The sequence below is a fragment of the Pelodiscus sinensis genome, unplaced genomic scaffold (assembly GCF_049634645.1).
Source record: "Pelodiscus sinensis isolate JC-2024 unplaced genomic scaffold, ASM4963464v1 ctg121, whole genome shotgun sequence".
Taxonomy (NCBI): Eukaryota; Metazoa; Chordata; order Testudines; family Trionychidae; genus Pelodiscus; species Pelodiscus sinensis.
The window spans coordinates 241213-262359 of record NW_027465903.1 but is presented as its reverse complement, the minus strand read 5'-3'; the positions used below and the strand labels follow the sequence as shown (position 1 = coordinate 262359).

The window sequence follows — 21147 nt, the reverse complement described above, 5'->3', positions numbered from 1 at the left end:
TGTGTGGCGGGGGGGGGCTGTGTCTGGGTTCCCTGGCGGGGGGGGGGCGCTGTGTGGCGGGGGGGGGCTGTGTCTGGGTTCCCCGGCGGGGGGGGCGCTGTGTGGCGGGGGGGCTGTGTCTGGGTTCCCCGGCGGGGGGGGGGGGCGCTGTGTGGCGGGGGGGGGCTGTGTCTGGGTTCCCCGGCGGGGGGGGGGGGGCGCTGTGTGGCGGGGGGGGGCTGTGTCTGGGTTCCCCGGCGGGGGGGGCGCTGTGTGGCGGGGGGGGGCTGTGTCTGGGTTCCCTGGCGGGGGGGGGCGCTGTGTGGCGGGGGGGCTGTCTGGGTTCCCGGGGGGGGGGGCTGGGGCTGGAGCTGGGTTCCCGGCGAGGGGACGGGGGGGGGGCTGTCGGGTTCCCGGGGGGGGTGCAGCGGCCCCCCCCGGTGCCGGGCTCGCGGCGGGCGCCCCCTACCGGCCGCTGCGGGCGGCGCGCAGGAAGCGGGGGCGGGGCGGGGCGGGGCGGGGCGGGCGGCGCGAGCCCGGATCCCTCCGCTCCCGGCCGCGGCCCCCGATCGCTCCGCGCGGCCCGAGCCGCCGCCTGCTGCCTCCGCTCGGGGCGATGCGGGGGGGCCCGGCGCTCGGGGCGCTGCTGCTGCTGCTGGTCCGCGGGGCGCCGGGTGAGTGCGGGGGGGAGACTGCCCCCCCCCCCGAGAGACCCCCCCCCCGGCTCCTGCCCCCTCCGGCTCCTGCCCCCCCCGAGAGACTGCCCCCTTCCGGCTCCTGCCCCCCCCCGAGAGACCCCCCCCCCGGCTCCTGCCCCCCCGAGAGACCCCCCCCCGGCTCCTGCCCCCCCGAGAGACCCCCCGGCTCCTGCCCCCCCCCCGAGAGACCCCCCCCTCCGGCTCCTGCCCCCCCCGAGAGACCCCCCCTCCGGCTCCTGCCCCCCCCCGGGAGACTGCCCCCCCGAGATACTACCCCCCCCCGGGAGACTGCCCCCCCCGGGAGACTGCCCCCCCCCCGGCTCCTGCCCCCCCCCGAGAGACCCCCCCTCCGGCTCCTGCCCCCCCCGAGAGACCCCCCCCTCCGGCTCCTGCCCCCCCCGAGAGACCCCCCCCTCCGGCTCCTGCCCCCCCCGGCTCCTGCCCCCCCGAGAGACTGCCCCCTTCCGGCTCCTGCCCCCCCGAGAGACTGCCCCCTTCCGGCTCCTGCCCCCCCCGAGAGACTGCCCCCTTCCGGCTCCTGCACCCCCCCCGAGAGACTACCCTCCCTCCGGCTCCTGCCCCCCCCCCGAGAGACCCCTCCCTCCGGCTCCTGCCCCCCCCCCGGAGAGACCCCCCCTCCGGCTCCTGCCCCCCCCGAGAGACTGCCCCCCCCCCGGAGTGACTACCCCCCTCCGGCTCCTGCCCCCCCCGGAGAGACTGCCCCCCCTCCGGCTCCTGCCCCCCCGGAGAGACTACCCCCCCTGCTCCTGCCACCCCCTGGGGAGACTGCCCCCCCGAAGAGACTACCCCCTCTCCGGCTCCTGCCCCCCCCGGAGAGACTGCCCCTGCCCGGCTCCTGCCCCCCTCCCAGGGAGACTGCCTCTGCCCCCCCTGGAGAGACTGCCCCTGCCCCGGTCCTGGCCCCCCCCCCGGGAGACTGCCCCTGCCCGGCTCCTGCCTCCCCCCCGGGGAGACTGCCCCTGCCCCCCCCGGGGAGACTGCCCCTGCCCCCCCTGGGGAGACTGCCCCTGCCCCGCTCCTGCCCCCCCCTCCCGGGGAGATTGCCCCTGCCCCGGTCCTGGGCCCCCCCCGGGGAGACTGCCCCTGCCCTGGCTCCTGGGCCCCCTCGGTGGGGCCCCTTGGTGCGACTGTCCCTGCCCCTGTCCTGGGGCCCCTCCGCACAGGGGACCTTGCCCTGCCCCGTCTCCTTTGGGTCCCGTTGGTGTGGCGGTCTCTAGGGTGTGTGGTCTCCCTGCCATGCAGTACTATTTAGGGGCCTGCTCTGGCCCCGTTGCCCAGGGGGTCTCGTTGGTTTGGGGGTCTCTGGGGAGCTCACTCTTCTCCCATCATCCCAGCTCCCCTTCTTTGTGTCCCTTGGAATCTGACCTCTGCGCCTCCCTGCCTCAGGGCCTGCAACGAGTGTGGTGGGGTGACACCCCCGTAACCTCCCACGCCTGGCCCCACAAGTGTGGGGATGCGCATGGGAAGAGGAGCGTGTCCACTGCCTCTGCCAGCCCCCCAGACAGGGAGATGGAGGGAGACTGCCAGCCTGCCTCAGTACAAATTCAGACGTGTTAATGAAACTCTACAAATCAATAATGGCAACTTGGGGTTGGGGTGCTCTGTTGGGTTCCCTGTTGTGTTTACAAGTTGCTTGTGGCAGTGCATGGGAGCCGGGCAGGATATCGGACTAGAAACCGATGTGGAAAAACATGGGTCTCTTGTTTTGGCTAGGGAAGCACAGAGTGCATAGACAAGCACCCTGCGATATGAAATGTAATTCATTGCTAATGTAAAGTGTTATAGGTAACAATACAGGGAATTAAAGTACTTGTGCTGACTTTACTGTGCCTCTTGGAGCAGAGCAGAGTACCGCTTGAGGGCCCAGATCACCAGTTCTGGAGTTTTCACTGACTTCTGCGTGTTTAGCATGTTGCACTTGTGACACTATTTGGGGGTGAGAGAGGTATCCAGGGCAGATCTCTGTCACCTGCCCGCAGCATGAGACAGCCTCGTCTGTGCCCAAAGGGGAAGATTCCCTCAAATTTGCCAGCCACTGGGAGGACAAGCGCTCTGCTGCAGGGTCCATGGGCCTCACCTTCTGCTTGTACAGGCTGCCCCCCCTTTGATACACTCAGGTGCCGGGTCCCTTCTCTTCCATGTACCCACACAACGTTCACTCTTCTACTGCCTCCCTGGAGCAGTGCCCCAGCTTCACCTCAGTGCCACACTCTCTTTAGTGCATGGCAAGTCCTGTCTATAGTAAACCCAGATAGGAGTTTTTTTAGCAAAGCAAAGATAAAGATCTAAAACAGACACAAGTGAAAAGGCTGGAAACATGAGGTTACAGAGAAAAGAAAAACATTACATGCAAATCTAGTGCCTCTACTTTTTTAAAGAAGTTCTGTACCCATCTAGTAAGATACTTCTTACCCAGTGATCAGTTCTTACAGCATTTGTCCAATCTAGAGAAGTGGTAGCGACTGTTCCTGAAACACTCACGCAGGTGTCACCTTGGTAATGGATAACATCTTTCTTCTTGTCTGAGACAGCACCAGACTTTTGTTCCTTCAGAATCTGGGTGTTTCATTAACTTCAGCTCATCTCTGGGTCTCTTAAGTATTTTCTACACCAGTGGTGTTCACAGTTACTTGGCTTGTGAACCACATGCTCAAGCCGGCATTTGATCCAGCCTGTAAGCACAGGGCTGGGTTAGATCAGGTTGAAAGATGTTGACTGCACTCATTCTTGATTGAATTAGCTGAGACACACACCTCTCCTCAGGTGACATGCCTCACTGCATACAGTTTTCGAACAGAAGTCTGTACATTTTATATCTCTCCAAAATTTCCCCTGCAATTTGCAGTAACTTTAACCATCATCTAGTTCTTAGTTTTTGGCAGAGACCATGTACAACCTCCTACGATGAATTATTGAGAAGATGGTTAGACACAGGTGTAATATACCATCCTGGGCATGTCTCTGTCACAGTAAGGTTGAAACCAAAGTATTTTAGAGTGTTGCTTGGTGTACAATACTGGGAACGTTGAACTGGTCGAAGGAAACTCCGGTGTAATAAGACTAGTAATTTCACTTCAGTAAATGTCTTATACACATAATGAATGAATAATCTGGAAGCCCCTGCTTTTTGACCATAGATTGTTAATGGAGTGACTGAGCATTTGAGCTTTACTTTGGAAGCATTCAAAAATCATTTTAACAAGGTTACATTATTCTCTAAAAATAAGAACCTGACGAGTCAGCAAAATAAAACCAAAACAACTGGCAAGTGCTGTAAATTCCATTGCTTTCTAAAGGAAAAAACCTAGAACGGAAAGATCTATGATTCTATGAGAGCCTAGAATTAGATCTGGAAGGAATCCAAGAGGTCATCAAGTCTGATCCCCTGCACTGATGGAGATTCCACAACCCCTCTTGGCAATTTATTCCAGTTTTTAACCTTCCTGACAGGTAGGAACTTTTTCCTAATGTCCAACCTCAACCTTCCTTGCTGCAGTTTAAGCCCATTGCTTCTTGTTCTATCCTCAGAGGCCAAGGAGAAAATTTTTTCTCCCTCCTCCTTGTAGGTACTTGCCTCCTTGTAACACCCCTATAGGTAGCTGAGAAGCACAGTGCTATATTAAATTAAAGACCTCTACTGAGACAGTAGCTCTGGCTACTCGAAGGAGCCACGCTGTAACACACTCTTTTTAAAATTGCCTTGAATCTTTTAAACTAGGTGTTTGATTACTGGCGGCATAAATATTTACTCGTGAACAGGTCTGCAGAGCTGGAGATCACACTCATTCTCATCATTGTGCCACTACTTGCTTGATACTGTTAGCGGAGGCCAAGTTACGCCTGTGTTCTGGTCAAGGCGGAGAATATAGTTCACATTGTCTCACAAGTGATAGACGCTGTTGGATTTCGTACCTCCTGGGAGAAAGTCTTTTTGGTAGATGGATTTGTGGATGGCTTGCAGCACGCTCAACAGTCTTTTGTTCTTTCCTGTCCGTACAATGACGTCTACATTTCTCATTGGTTTATGCTATCCTCACAGGCCATTTTAGAATCACAGGGCTGGAAGGGTCCTCCAGAGGTCATTCAGTCCAGTCCCCTGCACTCTAAGTATTATCTAAACCAGTGGTATTCACAGCTATGTGCCTTGGGAGCCACATTTGTAACCACCATTAACCAAAGGAGCCACATGCATGCCCTGCACCCGACCCCACCCCACCCCACCAAACATATACATACAATCCTACTAAATGGATCATTAGAGATATAACCTAATATTCTAAAGTTGTCAGTACCAGGAATATAGCTAATTTATTTGTTGCATACATTGAATTGCCTGGCTGTCAGTTTGATGTACGGCTGGCTCTTCCTCAGAGAGACACACTCAGTGAAGTTGGGTTCCCTGCTTGAGTCGGCAATTTGAAGGGACTTGTGTGTGTGTGCTGGCGCGTAAGAAAATTTCTCCTGTTGCGTTGCAGTTGGGGAGAAGGATGCTTCACATTGGTGAGAGGAGGGGGACATTGCAACGTTTTTTTCTAATTTTCCCCAAACACTCTCCTTTCCTTCAGGTCTTCTCCTACTCCCAGACACTCCAATGGGAATCTGTCCTTTTTGCCTTGTCCCCCCCTTTCCCGTCCAGAACAATCTCAACTCTTTTTCTTCTTCCCAAGGGACATCTCTCTTCCCTTTCTTCACATGCCAACAACTCCAGCCCTGTCTCAATTGAAGCCAATGCCAGCTGCCTTTTCTCACAGTCCTCAGGATCAGGCCATGATGCAATAATAACTAGCCCCATTCCTCCAGTCTGCAGATTTGTGGGGCTTAGGGAAGAGCAGGCACTCTTCCTCTCAAGGTGCTGCAAGTCAGCTGTTAGCAGGCTCCAGGAGGGAGCCGTGAAGAGCCGCACACTGCACCTGACGATCCATGTGCGGCTCGTGAGCTACCCACTGGGTATCCCTGGTCTAGACCTTTCCCGACAGGTGTCTGCCTAACCTGCTCTTGACAGTTTCCAATGATGGCAATTGCACAGCCTCTGCAGGCAGTTTAGTCCAGTGCTTAGCCACTCAGACAGTTCAGAAGTTTTTCCTCATGTCCAACCTAACCCTCTCCTGCTGCAATTGAAGCCCATTGCTCTTGCCAAGTGAGCCAGGGCACAGGGTATCAGTGCCAAGTTCCTCTGTTCCCTGGGGGTGCTCTGCTCCAGGCCCTGCTCCACTCCACCATTCCCCTGAGCTCCCACCCCTAGCCTCCCTCTGCCTGTACCGGTCCTGTTCAGTCCCCACCCCTGTTCCTCCCCTTTCCTCCCAGGGCCTCAGTAGCTGAAGGCAGCGGGTGGGAGGGAGAAGGGCTGCTCCATGGGGTGCTCGGTGAGTGCTGAGCATTCCCTGGTTTTCTCCATGGATGTGCCAGCTGTGGCCTCAGTGCCTGTGCTGCAGGGATCAGTTCTGGATCCAGTTCGGCTCAGTATCTGCGTCACAGACCATAGAGAGCACTAGAGGTGTCCGTGGTTAACGTGACATTTAACCGGTTAACTGATTAAAGGGGATTTTACATCCCTGGAGAGTTCGCTTAGGAAGTTAGAGGACAGTACCAAGCTGGGAGGGGTTACACATGCTCTGGAGGATAGGATTAAAATTCAGACTGGTCTGGACAAGGTGGAGAAATGGTCTGATGAAATTCAAGGAGGATAAATGGACAGTGCTCCACTTGGGCAGGTACACTCAGTTTCACACATGCACAGTGGGAAATGGCTGCCGTGGAAGGAGTACTGCAGAAAAGGATTGCAGGCTACATATGAGTCAGCAGTGTGACACTGTTGTGATGAAAGCCGACATCCTTCTGGGATGCATTAGCAGGAGTGTTGCAAGCAGGGCCTTGTTATACTGATGATGTGACAAAAGAAGTGGGTGGAAGAAATTAAGGCTTGGAGGTGGAAACTGTGCTTAGTGTTTGACCATGTATGGCAGGGGGTGTGAGAACTCCAGCAGTGTTAGGCCATGGGTTTGGGAAGCATGAAGGTTTGCATCTTCAAAGCCTTTTGGCCCTGCGTCTTCTGATTAACGTAAACTGTCTTCCCCCAGAAATAGTCAACACTGGCCTGCTAGGAGAAATGTTCCATTTACTTTGGGGGTAGGATTAGTCCATCTTAGGCCTGGATTATCTTCCTCTATGGTGGTAGAGCTGTATTCTGAGGCAAAATTATTTCTAAGTATGTTTTGCCCAGTTTTGCCCAGTAGTGATTTGGAGAGGTCAGATTAGCCTTGAAAGGACCAGTGTTCTTGGTTATGAACATGTGGTGGATTCGTTACTTGCAGAAATGGTTTATGCTTCCTTGTGGGGTTGCAAGATGCTGGCTTTGTTCAACTAATGATTCTTCCACCTTAGTTCAAGAAGTTGTCTCTTGACAGTAAACTTCTCCAACTGCTGTTGTCTCTAGACCTCATTCTCTGGAAAAGGTTTGAAGAAGGCTGACTTTCTAGTTCTCCTAATCAGTTTTAGATCTAGATGTGATATGGAGACCATGTGTGTATTATTGGTCCAAGTTCTTCTGAGCAGTAGATGAAGGTTAGTTGGTGATGCTAATTTTTCAGTGATACCATTGGTCATTAGGTGATATTGACCAGTGTTAAGTAAAAAATAGTTTTCCCAGTGAAGAATTTCTAGGTTAAAAATGTTCCTTACTCAGGCTGAAAAGTCGAAGTTTAAAAAATGTTCACAAACTGAATATTTAAAAAAAGGCTGAGTTCAGGTGGTTTTGATGTCAACAGTTTTCTGTGTTTTATTTTTAATACAATTCATTTAAACTTCAAAATGGAAAGCTATTTTGACCTGAAAAAAAAAAAGAGAATTGCTTTGAAAATGTCAAAGCAAAATGTCTTGAAACATTCAAAATGTATCTTTTTTTAAATTGAGTAAAAAAATTTGTCAGAACTGACACTGACCCTTTCCTGCAAAATGTTTTGATTTTGACAAATCATCTTTTTTGTCAAATTCCCAACCAGCTCGAATGTTGACCGCCAGTGGTCCTTGGGAGTGAAGCTGTGACTGGAATTGTCATGAGGAAAGAATGGAGCTACTCAAGAGTATTTTTAGATGTGTATTTAACTACCCTGAGAGTTCTTGCGCAAGGATCCACAGGGTTCTGATGTCAGACCTCTTGCTTCACGCAGAATGAAATTGATGTTATGCTACAGATGACTCAGCTCTGTCTGCATGCCATGCAGGCGGTGTAGTGACTTGCTTTTTCTGCTTGAATGAGGCTTGGCTGAGCTGAAGTGCGGTCTGTAAGACTGAAGGGATGGTAGGTTCTGGAGATGGAGGTGATGTTGGGTCCATCCGCCCTTGCTAGGGAGAGAACTGATGATCCCAGTCTGGGGCCTCTGATCAACAGCACCACAGAATAGGCAATCACTGGCATTTTCACTTTTCCTGTGTGGGAGATTGTCTCCCCAGCTCTTGGTTGCAGACCCTGCACTGTTCTCAGCATCGTAGTTACTGCTAGATGGAACTGCCGCAGTGCGCTCGCCACAGGGCTGCTCTGAAAACACTTGGGAATTGGCGCTGTTGCGGAAGTTAGTGGCCCACTTCCTTAGGAGCGAGGGGCCTACGTAGCAGCCTTGCACTTTTAGACTCCCTTAGCTGCTGTCAGCTGGGATGCTCTTGCTAACAACCCCAAGACTTGGACTCTTGAGATGCGTTTGGAGGGGGTGTGGGAAGGCCAGAGAGGCAGGCTGTGCTTGTATTCAGGAGATCATCTTTGCCTTTTGAGTCACTTCAGTTGGACAGGGAAGTTCTAGCCAGCGTAATCAGTGTTGTTGTTTGCTCTCTTTAAATCACTGACACTGTAAGTCAACGGGCACTCTTCTGTCCTACACATTGCGTAGGACTGGAATACCCGATTTCCAGAGCCAAGGTTCATGTTGTGAAAGGGAGCAGCACAGTTGTGGTTTGGGAATGGTCTGGCTGAATGTGCTTGTTTAAAAGATGTTGTGCTGTAATCCACGTTGTCATGGTGATATTGATCTTGAGAGAGCTGGAATTTGGATGAACCTTGTTTATCAGGTTCTGAGCAGTGAAAGGACAGCAGTAGAGTTTGGAACACTTGTTTCTTTTGGAGGAGGAAACTTTATCTGCAATAGCCAGTAGACCCCACTTTCAGCTGCATGTAACTTCAATCCCTTGTGTTTCAAGTTTGCCTTGTTGGCGAGGATCCATGGATCTAAGGCAGAGGTGGGAAACCTGTTTGGGGTTAATGCCTCTGACCCATGGAAAAATCAGTCAGGAGCCACATACAAGTGAGAAACAAACCAACCAACCCACTTCAGGAACATGGCCCTCAACTGATAAGCAGTAATAAATAAATAGCGGGAACTCCTCACTCATGCAGCTCGGAGTACCAGTGTTCCCCTTGCACTTCAGCCTCATGGAGGTGCCAAGGCTCAGAGTTTCCCCTCTTCTGGGGGGTCTGGGGCTAGTACATTGTGTGGACCCCCTAAGCTGGGGGGGGAATGAAGGGTTCAGTGTGTTGGAGGGGGCTGCCATGGAGCAGGCTGGAGGTGGGGGTGCTGGGTCTGTGTGGGAGTGGGGTGGGGGCGCGGAGTCTGGGCACAAGGGAGGGTGCAGGAGCAGGCTGGGGGTTCAGGGTCTGGGCACGATGCAGGTGTGGGGGAAATCTGGGTGGAAGGGGTATGGAAGAGGGGGCAGGGAATGGGGATGCCTGGAGTAGCTCCGGGGGGGCTCAGCACTGCTTGGGCTGGCTGGGAGCAATGGGGGTGGAGCCTGCAATCCAGTGTTGGGGACAGAGCTTCCCTGTGCTGCCATTCAGTGCAGAGCCACTTCTTCCCTGCAGCCAGGCTGAGCGTGGCTTGCCGTGATCAGCCCGTGGGGTCTGGGCTCCCCCCGCCGTGGAGAACTGGTGCTCCAGGCACATGGCGTGGGGGGCACTGAACCTTGGCACCTCCTCACATGGCTGAAGCGCCAGCACCTGCTTGCCCTGCTGCAGGGCCGTGGGGGGTGGCAGGCCGGATCAAGACAAGCTGCAGATGGTGGGTTCCCCACCCCGATCTAAGGAATGTGTGGAGTGATGACCATTGACTTTGAGACATTGCATGCTTCGCCTCAGGGCATGTCACTCTGGCTGGAAAACTGGTGCCTACGTTTCCAAGCCTCGATGCTAAAAAGCCCTTTGTAGTGCATAGTCCTCGTTTCTATGAGCTCATGCTGAGGTCTTCTTGCCAACAAAAGTCAAGTCAACATGAGGGCAGCATCTTGTGAAAGCCTCTCTGGAAGGAACAATGGCTGTGTCATGTTTAACATACAGTCCTCCCAGAACTCCAGAAAAAATTAACAGTCAAGCTGGAAAATATTCTGTTTCTAGAGCATACGCCCGCTGAAAGCACACGGATGAAAACGGGACTTTGGATCTCAATAGCACATGGGCTTCTGCTGCTCGGTCCCTGTGGGGCATCGTAGTCCTATTTTAGCAGTATCACTGGTAGTTGCTATGGAAATAATGCTGATGACAAGCAGTGGATTTATGTTTTCTGGAGGGGTAAAAACTTTTATAAATTTGTTTTAACATTAGCATTAAAGAATGACAGAAAACATTATAGAGAACATAACCACATCTATTTCTTCATCAAATGTTTTTCAAAATACAGAGACGTCAGTTTCTTTCTCAATCTTTAATTGTATTAACTCAAATTAGGGTTACTAAAGCGTTTCTGTTTTTACAAATGCATTGTGTTGTAACAAGTATTTATGTAGTGTTTTGGCTTTGGATTGGGTGAACACTTTCAGTCTGAAAAATATGGGAATGCAGGAGGTAAAAGGCGTAAGACTGATACAGCAATAGGTTAGAATCAGTGGATAAAGAAATCATAGTCAATTAACTCAGTTCAGCTTTACCTCCCACCGCTTCCGTGGCTCTACTGTGTGTGATATTGTTCATTGAGCTAGTGGGAGTATGTCTCCGACGAGTATGCTCAGATTGGGTGGGCCTTGGTGCTAATTCCAGCCCACCATGGCTGTGCCCCTGCCTTACTGATCAGTCTCATGGAACGCTGGCGTGGGTGGGGGCGCAGTATTGCCCCCTATAAGGACCCTCCCGATTAATTCTCTGAAGCTTGGTAGCGATCAAGAGGATGAACAGTGCCACGCTGAGATACTGCTCCTGATGTCCTGGGGCAGGGGTTTCGACCTATCCGACAGCACTTAGCTTCGGGGCGTTTTCTTGCTCGCGCCTTGGCAGTGTGGTGCCCGGCAAGCTTTTCTCAGTGCGAGACTCTCACCATCGTTGTTTTCTGTGGAGATGAGGGTGTAGTGCAGGGCTACTCAACACACGGGCCGCATGCGGCCCACAGCCCATTTGTTTGCGGCCCGCGGGTTTACGCGGGGCACAACACACGGCCCGCGGGTAGGATCCTTCGAACATGGCCTCCACTGGGAACACGCTCCATAGCGGTGAGGCATGTCCCTAGCGGGGTGAGCACTGAAAGACGCAAGCGGACGGGCTGGCTGGAACAGACCAGGTACAGGGTATCAGCGTTTCTAGCCTCCAGGGGGAGGTGCTGGGAGCGCCGGGGCATTATGGAAAGTGCTTTGAATTCATGCCTGTCAGTGTCAAAGAAGCTATTTGCATATATTTGCATGCATATGCAACCACACTTAAGTTGCAGCCCTCGGCATGAGCTGTGATTATCTTTGTGGCCCCCGGGGCTTCCAGAGTTGAGTAGCCCCGGTGCAGTGCCTTGCTGCGGAGTTTCAATTTGCCCTTGTATTCAAACCACCGCTAGTGCAGAAAGTTGTTGGGCTTTGATTCCTGGTGTCCTCTTGGCCTGTCTTAGCTAGATATTCAACTTTGGAAGTTGTTGAAGTTTAACACCGTTAAAACCTTACACCGCCCTTGGCATCCTAAGAAGCCAGGAAGGTCAACCCAGTGTCCTATGATCAACAGAGTCCTATTCTGCTAGGTTAAGGGAGATCAAAAGATTTGAAAACTTGTGCTCTTTATTGCTTAGCATATAAAAATACCTGGGATGGCTTTTTAATAAACGTTCTGCTTGTTTTCCCATAGAACTGTCAGGAATGTAAAGTTTGCTGTGCCTGGTTTTGTTGGTGCATTAGTGGGAGGTCTAGGGGGTGTTGTGAGCTTTTACTATCTTCTTTGAAGATGTGGAATTTAACGTTTTGAGTGAATGAATGCATTGTTAGCCACTGACGTTAGATAGATCTCTACAGAAACAAACCAAAGTTTAGCCTGTTTGATTAAAAAAGCCTTTCCCTCTTAATATTGACAGTAAAAAGTTTTTCAAGATACTTGTATGAAAAGTTCATGTATTAACACACCGTATTCATAACCAGTATCTGCTACCTTAAAAGACCTATTTACATTTTGATAGCTCCTTCTCTGTCTTTCTCTTATTTAGAGTCCCAAAATGGTAGCAAGTAGTTATAAAATCCCCTTCATCCTAATACAAGGCTATTCTTTTTTCAATGAAAGGATAATCTGTAATTTATTTCTCCATGCCACTGCAGTTGGAGGGCCTGTCCTTTTCCACAAGTGAGCTATCTCACCCAGGCCCATCCATTGTCAGAGTTGTACCCTTCTTTGTACTGTAATCTGATAGACTTACTAGGGGTTTTGTGGGCTCCCTAACTAGCTAGCTTAAACTCTATTTCTGGCTTTTCTTCTCAATGATGGGCATTCCCACTCTTTATGCACAGTAGGGAGGCGAATGCTTAACCGATTAACCGGTAAGCCTCACCCTTAACAAGTGAGGCTTTCCTGTTCCAAGTGTCAGAGAGGTAGCCGGGTTAGTCTGAATCTGCAAGAACAACGAGGAGTCCTGTGGCACCTTATGGAATAACAGATGTATTGGAGCATGAGCTGTCGTGGGCAAAGGCCCACTTCCTCAGATGCATGGAGTGGAGATTCCAGAGGCAGGTATAAATAGACAGGCCTAAGAAGAGAGTTCCAGTCAAGAGTAAGGCTGGAGCTAACGAGGTCAGTTCAGTCAGGGAGGATGAGGCCCACTTCTAGCAGCGGATGTGGAGGTGTGACCCCCACGAGAGGGGAAACTGCTTTGGTAGTTAACTAGCCAGTCACAGTCTTTGTTTAGTATCAAATCAAAACTAGTAACCTGTTCCAGTTAACCAGTGGAGACTGGAGCGGCTCCCCCCCGCCACACGCAGGGGGCTGCTGCAGCCAGCCACAGTATCCCCAGCCCCACAGCCTGGCGGAGGGAGTGGGGGGACTGCTCCAGCCCAGACCCCTTTAATCGAGTAACCAGTTAAATGGGGTTTTACATCCCTATGCAAATGTCCCAGCACTTGACTCCTTCGGTATATATTTTTTCTTAGCTTAAATGTATTCTGCCTTCAGTACAAAAGGAGGACAGCCTCGTCTGGTTTCTCTTTGTAGGTGGGGTTGTTGGGAGTGCACCCTGTTAACGTCTGGCCTAGTATAGAGGGAGTTATATTTATCCATGTCTTCATATTGCTCTCGACGCTCATCCCTGATAGCAGTGTTTCTAGGAAAGGCAACTCTACTTCCTCAAAGGCCGCCTCAGCATCTAAGGATAACAGCAGGCCTGTGTTTGGATTTGTTCTGCTCTGCCTATCTTGACTGACGCTTAGGACTTGTCTGCTTCACTGAGTTGTATGTTATGGATGAAACCAGTTTGACAAGTGTGTATTAATTGGGGCAGGACCGTTTCTATTCTTCTGGTCGTAGTCTTTGAAAATACTTCCTACTTTAAGAATTAAAAGTGGTTGAAATAAGTTACGTGCAGGACTTTGTGTTTGCGGGTTTGATGTTGTTATGCCATCTTTCATTACAGGGGGAGTCTTCTTACTCTAAGAAATCATTAATATGCTTGGCTTACCATCAGTGATATGTCATCTTCTAAAACTCCTCTGGAAAGCCCTCGTGTGATTTTAATAGCTTCTGGGACCGCCTTCCTTCATTGTTCTTTTTAAGTCTCTCAGCTAGTCCTGTGTTAAGCTTGGCATGATAACCTCAGCGTATGCCAGAATTTCCCCCCAAGGCGCCTTCTAGTTGGAAGGCACAAAGATTTGTGATTTCCTGCGTTCAGCAGTCTGACGGTTTTACATGTTGCTACTCTTTTACATGTGATGTTTGTATTTGACGTGTGCCTTTTACATCTGTACTCAGCCCGTGGCGCTCTTTGCCACAGGACATCGGGAAGGCCAAGACTGTAGCAGGGTTCACAAAAGAACTAGTTGTATTCAGGGAGGATAGGTCCATTGGTGTTCTTAGCCAGGGATGCAGAAACGTGCTCTGGTGTCCCTAGCCTCTGTTTGCCAGAAACTGGGGATGGGTGAGAGGGGATGGGCACGGATCGCTTCGTGATTGCCAGCTCTGGTCAGTCCCTTTGAAGCATCTGGCATTAGCTGCTGTCGGAAGGTACTGGGCTAGGTGGACCATTGGTCTGACCCAGTATGGCTGTTCTTATGAGTTTATTAACCTTATTCCCCTCTCATGAGACCCCTGTTTCAGCCAGCTATGAGGGCCTTCTCAGCTGTCTCCTAACCTTTCTCTTACCGGCTGTCTCTAACACTCTTAGTTCTTGGAACAAAAGTCACTGGTTCCTCAGACTTTCAAGCCTAGAGAGGGCCTCCATGTCTAAGGTTAAAAAAAGCAGAAGCATAAATAAATCACAGCTTTCTGGCTGCTTTTTACATCCTAAAGAATCAAGAAGCAGCGTGAGTTCATTCTGTAAATGTATTTTATTCGTTAAGAGGATCCTTTGCCAATAAAGTTAAATCTGGGATAAGTTATCACATTTGCATTAACACCTTTCTGGCTAGACACTTAAGGTGCTGCAGAGTCAGAGCATCTCCTCCGGTTCCTTGGGAATGTCCGTCAGTGCATTTGATGCCGCCCTGTCTGTGGCTGCCAGCTCTAATATCCCTGGAGAGACTGTCGGATGTACAGACCCACTGGTGGAGGGTTGGCTCTAGTCAGTGTATGTCATCACTGCAGAATCAATGTAGCCTTTTTTGGGGTGCTGCCCGCGGACACGCCTCTCACATGAGTGGTGTTTTCAGCCTGGGCTACTTGGCCCTACTAGGGATAGAGGTTAGAGCCTGAGTGTTGTTCTCTCTGCCTGGTAACCCACCCGTTTGGCAATGAGGACACAGGCTAAGCCACTTGAGTACTGCTAACCCTCCAGTGCCTTCCCACAATTTTCCCCATGTGCCTAGGGCAGACAAGCTGTGCCATAATCCACAGGGAAAGAACCATGGAGCAGCTCATGGGATCACCGGCTGTCCTAGCGACGTATTCGGGTGAACGCAGCACCAGTGAAGACACAGGCATAGCTTTGCACTGTGGCTGCTCACACCTGGCCTAGGCTGGCCAATTGCCAGTCACCTGTGTGGACACTGCAGTGAAGATGAACTCTCAGAAATCCAATTTTCTGACAAAACAGGAGATGAAGTCAGAGGAAACTGCTTGGATTTGTTGCCAGCTCTTTCAGGCTGAATAGGCCAATCAGTTATATGCCGACCTAATGGTTAACGAAGGCAGGAGGGAGTTTGTGAGGCAAGGGGTGTGATTTAAAAACCTTGCTTGATCCACTCGGTCCACGTGCAGCTTTAGAAGAACAGTCTGGCCCGTCTATTTTGTCTCTCCAGATAAAACCCTCTTCCTTCGCATTAAGGAAATTTTCAGTGAACTCAGTGTTAAGCATAATCTTCATAAACTGTTTATTGTGGGTGTGTTAATGATAGTCAAAGCTTTACTTTTATTTTCTGATTCTTGCGCATGGCTTGGTAATGTAGTCTAGGCGTGGTTTTGGATGTACACAAAGTACTGCACATGACTCATTTAAATCAATGTTAATTCTTAATGTAGAAAATATTTTCAAAGACTATGACCAAAGAAGTTACTTCTTTGTGTTCATTATTAAATTGTCTTCCTGCATTTCACGGTAATTGTAACAATGCTGCTTGCACAGAAAAGCAACTAATTTTGCTATGGGAGCTGTAAACTCTAACTTGCTTTGTGCATTTAAAAGGATGATACCAAGTTAAATTATTTTTAGCTTTTTAATGTAGCACCTCTCTCAATAATTTGATATATATTTGTAATGCAATTGGAACAATTTAAATCTTACTTACATTTGATTGCTTTTGTGTAGTCTATTTTAATTATTCAGGCTGAAGGAAGTACACAAAGTAGTTGGTTTCACTTCTGTTTAGTCAGTTTTAGACGATCATGCACAAGGTACAGTTAAATGCTTGAGTTGTACTGTCCAATTTGTACAGCGATTGAAATTGACAACATAACCCTCCTTGGTTTAATGATCTGCTAGGCAACAGTTCAAGGCGACACTGTTTTGTTGGAAACACAGGGAATTAATCATTGCTCTTCTGTGCTAGTATTTGGGCTGATAAACTGGGACAAAGGCTGCAGGCACTTCCTTCTACTGTACGAATCGACTCTTCTTTGCCTGTTCTGCTCTACTGTGCTTTGACTCAGCTGCAGGTTCTGTATTGAAAAGCTGAACGCAGTCACCCTCTTATTTCCTTATTCTTGGCCATGCCAAGATGCTATTGAAAGTGGAGTCTACAGTGGTGGTCACGTGCTAGTTACTCCTCAGGGCAGCTTACAAAAAGTCAAGTCCATTTTCACAGGCATCTGTTTGCAAGTACTAGTGAAGAGGAAATAAACCAGATCATCTGGTTGTCACCCTGTTGGCCATATCAGTGTGGCATTGAACATTCAAGCCCTCTTTGGTAGTGACGTGTGAATACACACCCCTGTCCCCCTGGACCAGTCCATTCAAACTTACTACTGGTCACTTGATTTCTTGTGCTACTTTGAGTATCATGAGGATCCTAGAGAGTGAAGTTGCTAAATCTTAATCTTCCCGTTTGGGTTTGTGACAGACATTTTGTAAGCAGAAGCCATGCTGGCCCCAAAGTAACCTGAGCTACGGGGCCAGGCTGGGTGCTGCACCCGTGGTGTTGGTGATCCAGTTGTGTAGTTACTGTGGGTTCTGTGGCTGTTTGCTATCTAGGCGCTGCAGATGTTGCTGGTAAGTGAAGAGTTGGTCACAGGAGCAAGGTTCAATCAGACTGCACGTTTTTGGCAGCTGCAGGGAAATAATTGTTCTAAAGCTGTGTGGACGCTCTTGTTGCCTAGTAACCCTGACCTAAGAGGTTATGGTAGGGGGCTCGGAGAGGAATTTTGTCCGTTTCCTGACTATGGAGCAGGGGCTGTACTGTCTAAGTGCTCCGTTTTCTGAAATCAAGTTAATAAGGAACAGACTTCCACATTTTTTGAAGAACAGAATTGCTGTAGCTTTGGATATTGGGCTGCAAGTTACAGTGTCGCTAGACATCTCAAGGGGCATATCAGTTACTTACGTGCTCAAGGGTTGTTGAGAAATTACTTTTCAAGCCTCGTTGGAAAAATTCATGGCCAGAATGTAGAGCTTAAACGTTCTGGTTTGACAAGGACTTGCTGCCCTCTACCTCCAATTGCTCCTGGATCTAGGTGTCTGCTGCACTCAAATACACGCAATCGAAATACAGAGACAGAAGTTAAATGCTCAGGGTTTGATACCAATCCACGACAGCAAAGCTGAAATAAGGGGCCGTCTGTCCTGCAGCATGCAGGCACGTGGGTCCGTAGATCAGTAGAGCAACAGTGCAAGTAGTGGCAGGAAGGTACTGAGATCAGTGGTGTTCAGTGTGTTACTAGCACACAGTCCCCTGGAGCTGGCAGTTGAAGCAGACAAGGCAGACGAATTCTCCACTTACAGGTGTGTCTATTCTGTTAGTGACTTATCTGGGGTTGCCAGGTGACCTGTGTTTAACCAGAATGCACAGTGAAAAAGTCACCACCGCGGACTGGGCTCCTAAAGTCCTCTTGGCAGGGGCTGGCAGGCTCCCTGCCTGGGTCCACATGGAGATGTGCCCCTCAGCTCCTAGGTGGAGGGACAGCCAGGGCTCTGTCTGCTGCCCGCACCCCATGCACCAGCTCTGCAGCTCCTATTGGCCGGGAATCTCAGCCAATGGGAGTTGTGGAGACTGCACCTGCAGGTAGAGGCACAGCCTCCTGACATGATGCTGCTTCCAGGAGGCCCCTCAAGGTAAGTCCCACTGGGGCTAACTCCCTGCACCCCGATTCTCTGCCCTAAGTCTGAGCTCCCGCTTGCACACAGACTCCATCCTGGTGTCTGACCTCCTCCCATACCTCTGCCGCACCCCTGGAATCTGCACTCCTAGCCCAGAGCTTGTACACCCTCCCCAGGGCCGTCCCTAGAGGGGTGCAGGGCCCAGGGCACCCCTGTAACCCTCATTGCCCTGCCTTTTCCTGCCCGTGCTCCATCCCGCCCCCCACCCCATCTCTTCTCCCAAGCTCCATCCCTGGTCCACCCTCCCTGCCTTTTCTTACCTTTGCTCCGCCCTCTCCCATCCCAATTGCACCTCATCCCGGATAGGAGATTACCCGGGGGCCTGGTGCGGGGCAGCAGCAGTGGTTGGGCCATCCCATTCCCTGAGCGATGGGGCCCAGCAGCTATCTCCCAGCCGGGCCACAGCAGTGGGCAGTGACACACCTCGCCTGGTCCAGCCGCTCGGCTCCGCTCCCCCGAGCCGCCACCCAGCTGGGAGAAGGGGCGGGACAGGGACAGGGTGCGGGTGGAGAAGGAGCTGGGCAAGGGCTTTTTGGTTCTGTGTGAGGAGAAAGTTGGCAGCCCAGCCATATCCACCAGCCCGTGCCTGGGGCTGTGCTTGAGTCGCTGAGTTCAGCCTGCTACCGGCCTTTCCTCAGGGTTTGGATTCTGGGATGCAAATCTTCTTCTTCTGAGGTTCTGGGGTTTGTTCGGAAAGCCTGCCTGCTGCGAGAAACAGTGCCCGTGTGGCTTTGCTACGCAAACATTGGGGATTTGAGGGTTCCTTTTGCAATCCCTTTGACTGCCTTTGGCACTTGAAATATTACACACCGCAGTGTTTGAGCTGCCATGATGTGTGATGGCTCCTGGCTTAACTCTCCATTGCTCTTCTTCCAGCTCTGCAGTGCCTGGACTCTCTGCGGCCTTGTGTCAACGAGGGAAAATGCGTCTCCTATCGCAACGGCACAGGACACTGCAAGTAAGTCAGCTGGACTGGCATCTGCTTCTCAGTCCAGGCCTCAAGGCAAAGAGCCCAGCGGCTGCGCTCAGGTCAGGCTCCGTGTGAATTCTTGACTGACAGTAAGAGCTTTAAGCCATGGCTTTCTCTGGACTGTAGGCTGCACACTCGTGAGAGAACAGAAAATAGAGATTAGAGGTGGAACGATCTATAATCAAGCTCTTAAAAATGGTTCCCCACATGACTCGGCTTCTCTTTGAGCACGGTGTGAATTAAGGATGTTAAGAACTAGTTAACTATCCGATAAGCATTTGCATATTGGATAGTTGAGTCGACTAGTCGCTCCCCTCCCCCCCCTTTGCTGCTTCTATCAGATAGTGACAGCAAAGGGGAGGGAGGTAGAGGGGATATTTCAAAGTGGCAGCACCGCATGGAGCCCCATGCGGCGCTGCCGCTTTGAAACACCATTGTGGCGTTTCAGAGGGGCAGCGCCACAGGGCTGATCCTGGGCTCTGTGCGGTGCTGCCCCTTTGAAATGCCACAGCAGCATTTCAAAGCAGCAGCGCTGTGTGGAGCCCAGGGTCAGCTGGGGGCTCCCTAGCTGACCCCAGGCTCCATGCGGCCTTTCAGGACTCCAGGCTGGGGAGTCCTGAGCTGACCCTGGTTCCGCATGGCATTTCAAAACAGCAGCGCTGCATGGAGCCTGGGGTCGGTGAGGGATTCTGAGTCCCCTGTTGACCCCAGGCTCCATGTGGGCACTTCCGCTTTGAAATGCACAAGAGCCCCTGCTGGAGACTCTTGCACATTTCAAAGCTGGCACCCGCCTGCAACCCGGAGTCAGCAGGAAGTCCTGCTGACTCCGGGCTCCACGGGGCACTTCCGTTTTGAAATGCACAAGAGCCCTCGGGCTCAGGCTGCACGCGGATTCCAAACGTTGAAATGGCTGGGCCCCCGCTGCAGCTCTTGTGCACTTCAGAGGAGGAACGCGGAAGTGCCTCTTGGCTACTCAGCTGGTCAGTTAACCAATATTTACCGTCCTTAGTCCGAATGCGTCCTCATACGGGATGATGCTTATCTTTAAAGCCACGGTGTGCAAACTTTTCCTGTAGCACCCCCCATTATGGAGTCTGGCCGTGCCCCTCCCCCATTACTGCAGAATGGCTCAGCAGAGGAGGTTGTGCTGGAGGTCGAACTAGAGAGGGGGCAGGAGCTGGGGAGAGGCAGCGTGGGCCTGAGGGCAGAGATGGCCTGGGGGTTGAGCAAGGGGCAGAGAGGAGCTGCAGCTGGGGGCGGAGTTGAGCTGTGACTGGGGGCGGAGCCGGGCTGCTGGCAGTCCCTCCATGCCCCCTGTGCGGGCTAGCCAGGCCCCGCTGTACACCTTCATGAATGTTTTTCCAGTTTGGGGACCTCTGCTCTACTGCACAACGTGGGCCTTCCTGGCTAGCAACTTACCAGGAAATGGGCAGCACTGTCCTGTCCTTGTGAAGCATCAAAGCAGCACAGCCCTACCCGCTGTTTGTTCCTTTCTGAGGGCCACAGGGAGGGAGCAGCAATACTGGCGCTTCTGCCATTTCCCTCCTGTTGGTCTCATTTCGAGAAGTTTCATGCTGCTTTTCTTCTAGGCGGAGCTTTTGTAATTTAACCTGTTCGTTTTGGGGCAGGTACGTCGGTCAGGCCGTCAGTTTGACGTCTGTACAGTGGGATAGGAATAGGGGCTGGGAAAGTGATGACCCTAATGGGCGGGTTTCCCCATCCTGCTCCCAAGCGTCTATACCTTGTAGCAGGTCAGCACTCGCTCTTCTTCCAGAGGCTTGGCTTTATTACCAAGGGATCTCGAATCTCCTCACCGGGGCCAGGTGTAGCTATTTGCAGGGTTCTTCTGACGGCTCCTGCCCCTCCGCAGGTTCTGTCCCTTCTTGGCAGTGTGGGAGGGAAGAAGCCCCGTCAGCCCTGTGCCACCAGACCCATCTAGCCATCTCGTAGAAATAACGTTGCTTTTTGCTGCTGCATGGAAAATCTCTGCCCCACAGCGGGTGCCCTGGGGCAGTCTGTGGTTTCTGGAAAAGGGCATTGTGCGTGTTGGAACACAGCTCTCTTCGGTAGTTACCTTGGCGAGTGCCAGGGCCAGGCACTTCGCGCAAGCTTCAGCTCTGCACAACTTGATGGTGTTGGTCACTCCTGGGAGCCAGCTTCCCGCTTGCCACTGGTGAATGGATTTGTCAGGCCTTCTTGGCATCGTTAGTGCCAGTGGTACCATTTCATAGCCCACTGAAACCCTCGCTGCTCAGTGCCTGCATTCTTGAAATGTTTGTAGATTACATCCCACCTACTTCGGCTGGCTGTTCCT

The 21147-nt window shown here is 51.7% G+C and overlaps 1 protein-coding gene across 5 annotated transcripts in view; it reads left to right on the top strand.

The window, feature by feature from the left end:
- The first annotated feature begins 496 nt into the window (after window positions 1-496).
- NOTCH2 (notch receptor 2) overlaps window positions 497-21147 on the top strand; it is an 80764-nt gene continuing 60113 nt past the window's right edge. For 3 of the 5 annotated variants that reach the window (XR_012899299.1, XR_012899298.1, XM_075916324.1), the window contains exons 1-2: window positions 498-653; window positions 18740-18821. Coding sequence is in view for 3 of the 5 variants with exons in the window: in XM_075916324.1 (XP_075772439.1) it covers window positions 596-653; window positions 18740-18821 (140 nt within the window). In the remaining 2 variants the exon portion in view is untranslated. Of the gene's footprint in view, window positions 654-18739; window positions 18822-21147 lie in introns of all 5 variants that reach the window. The other 2 variants (XM_075916323.1, XM_075916322.1) reach the window with 2 other exon arrangements.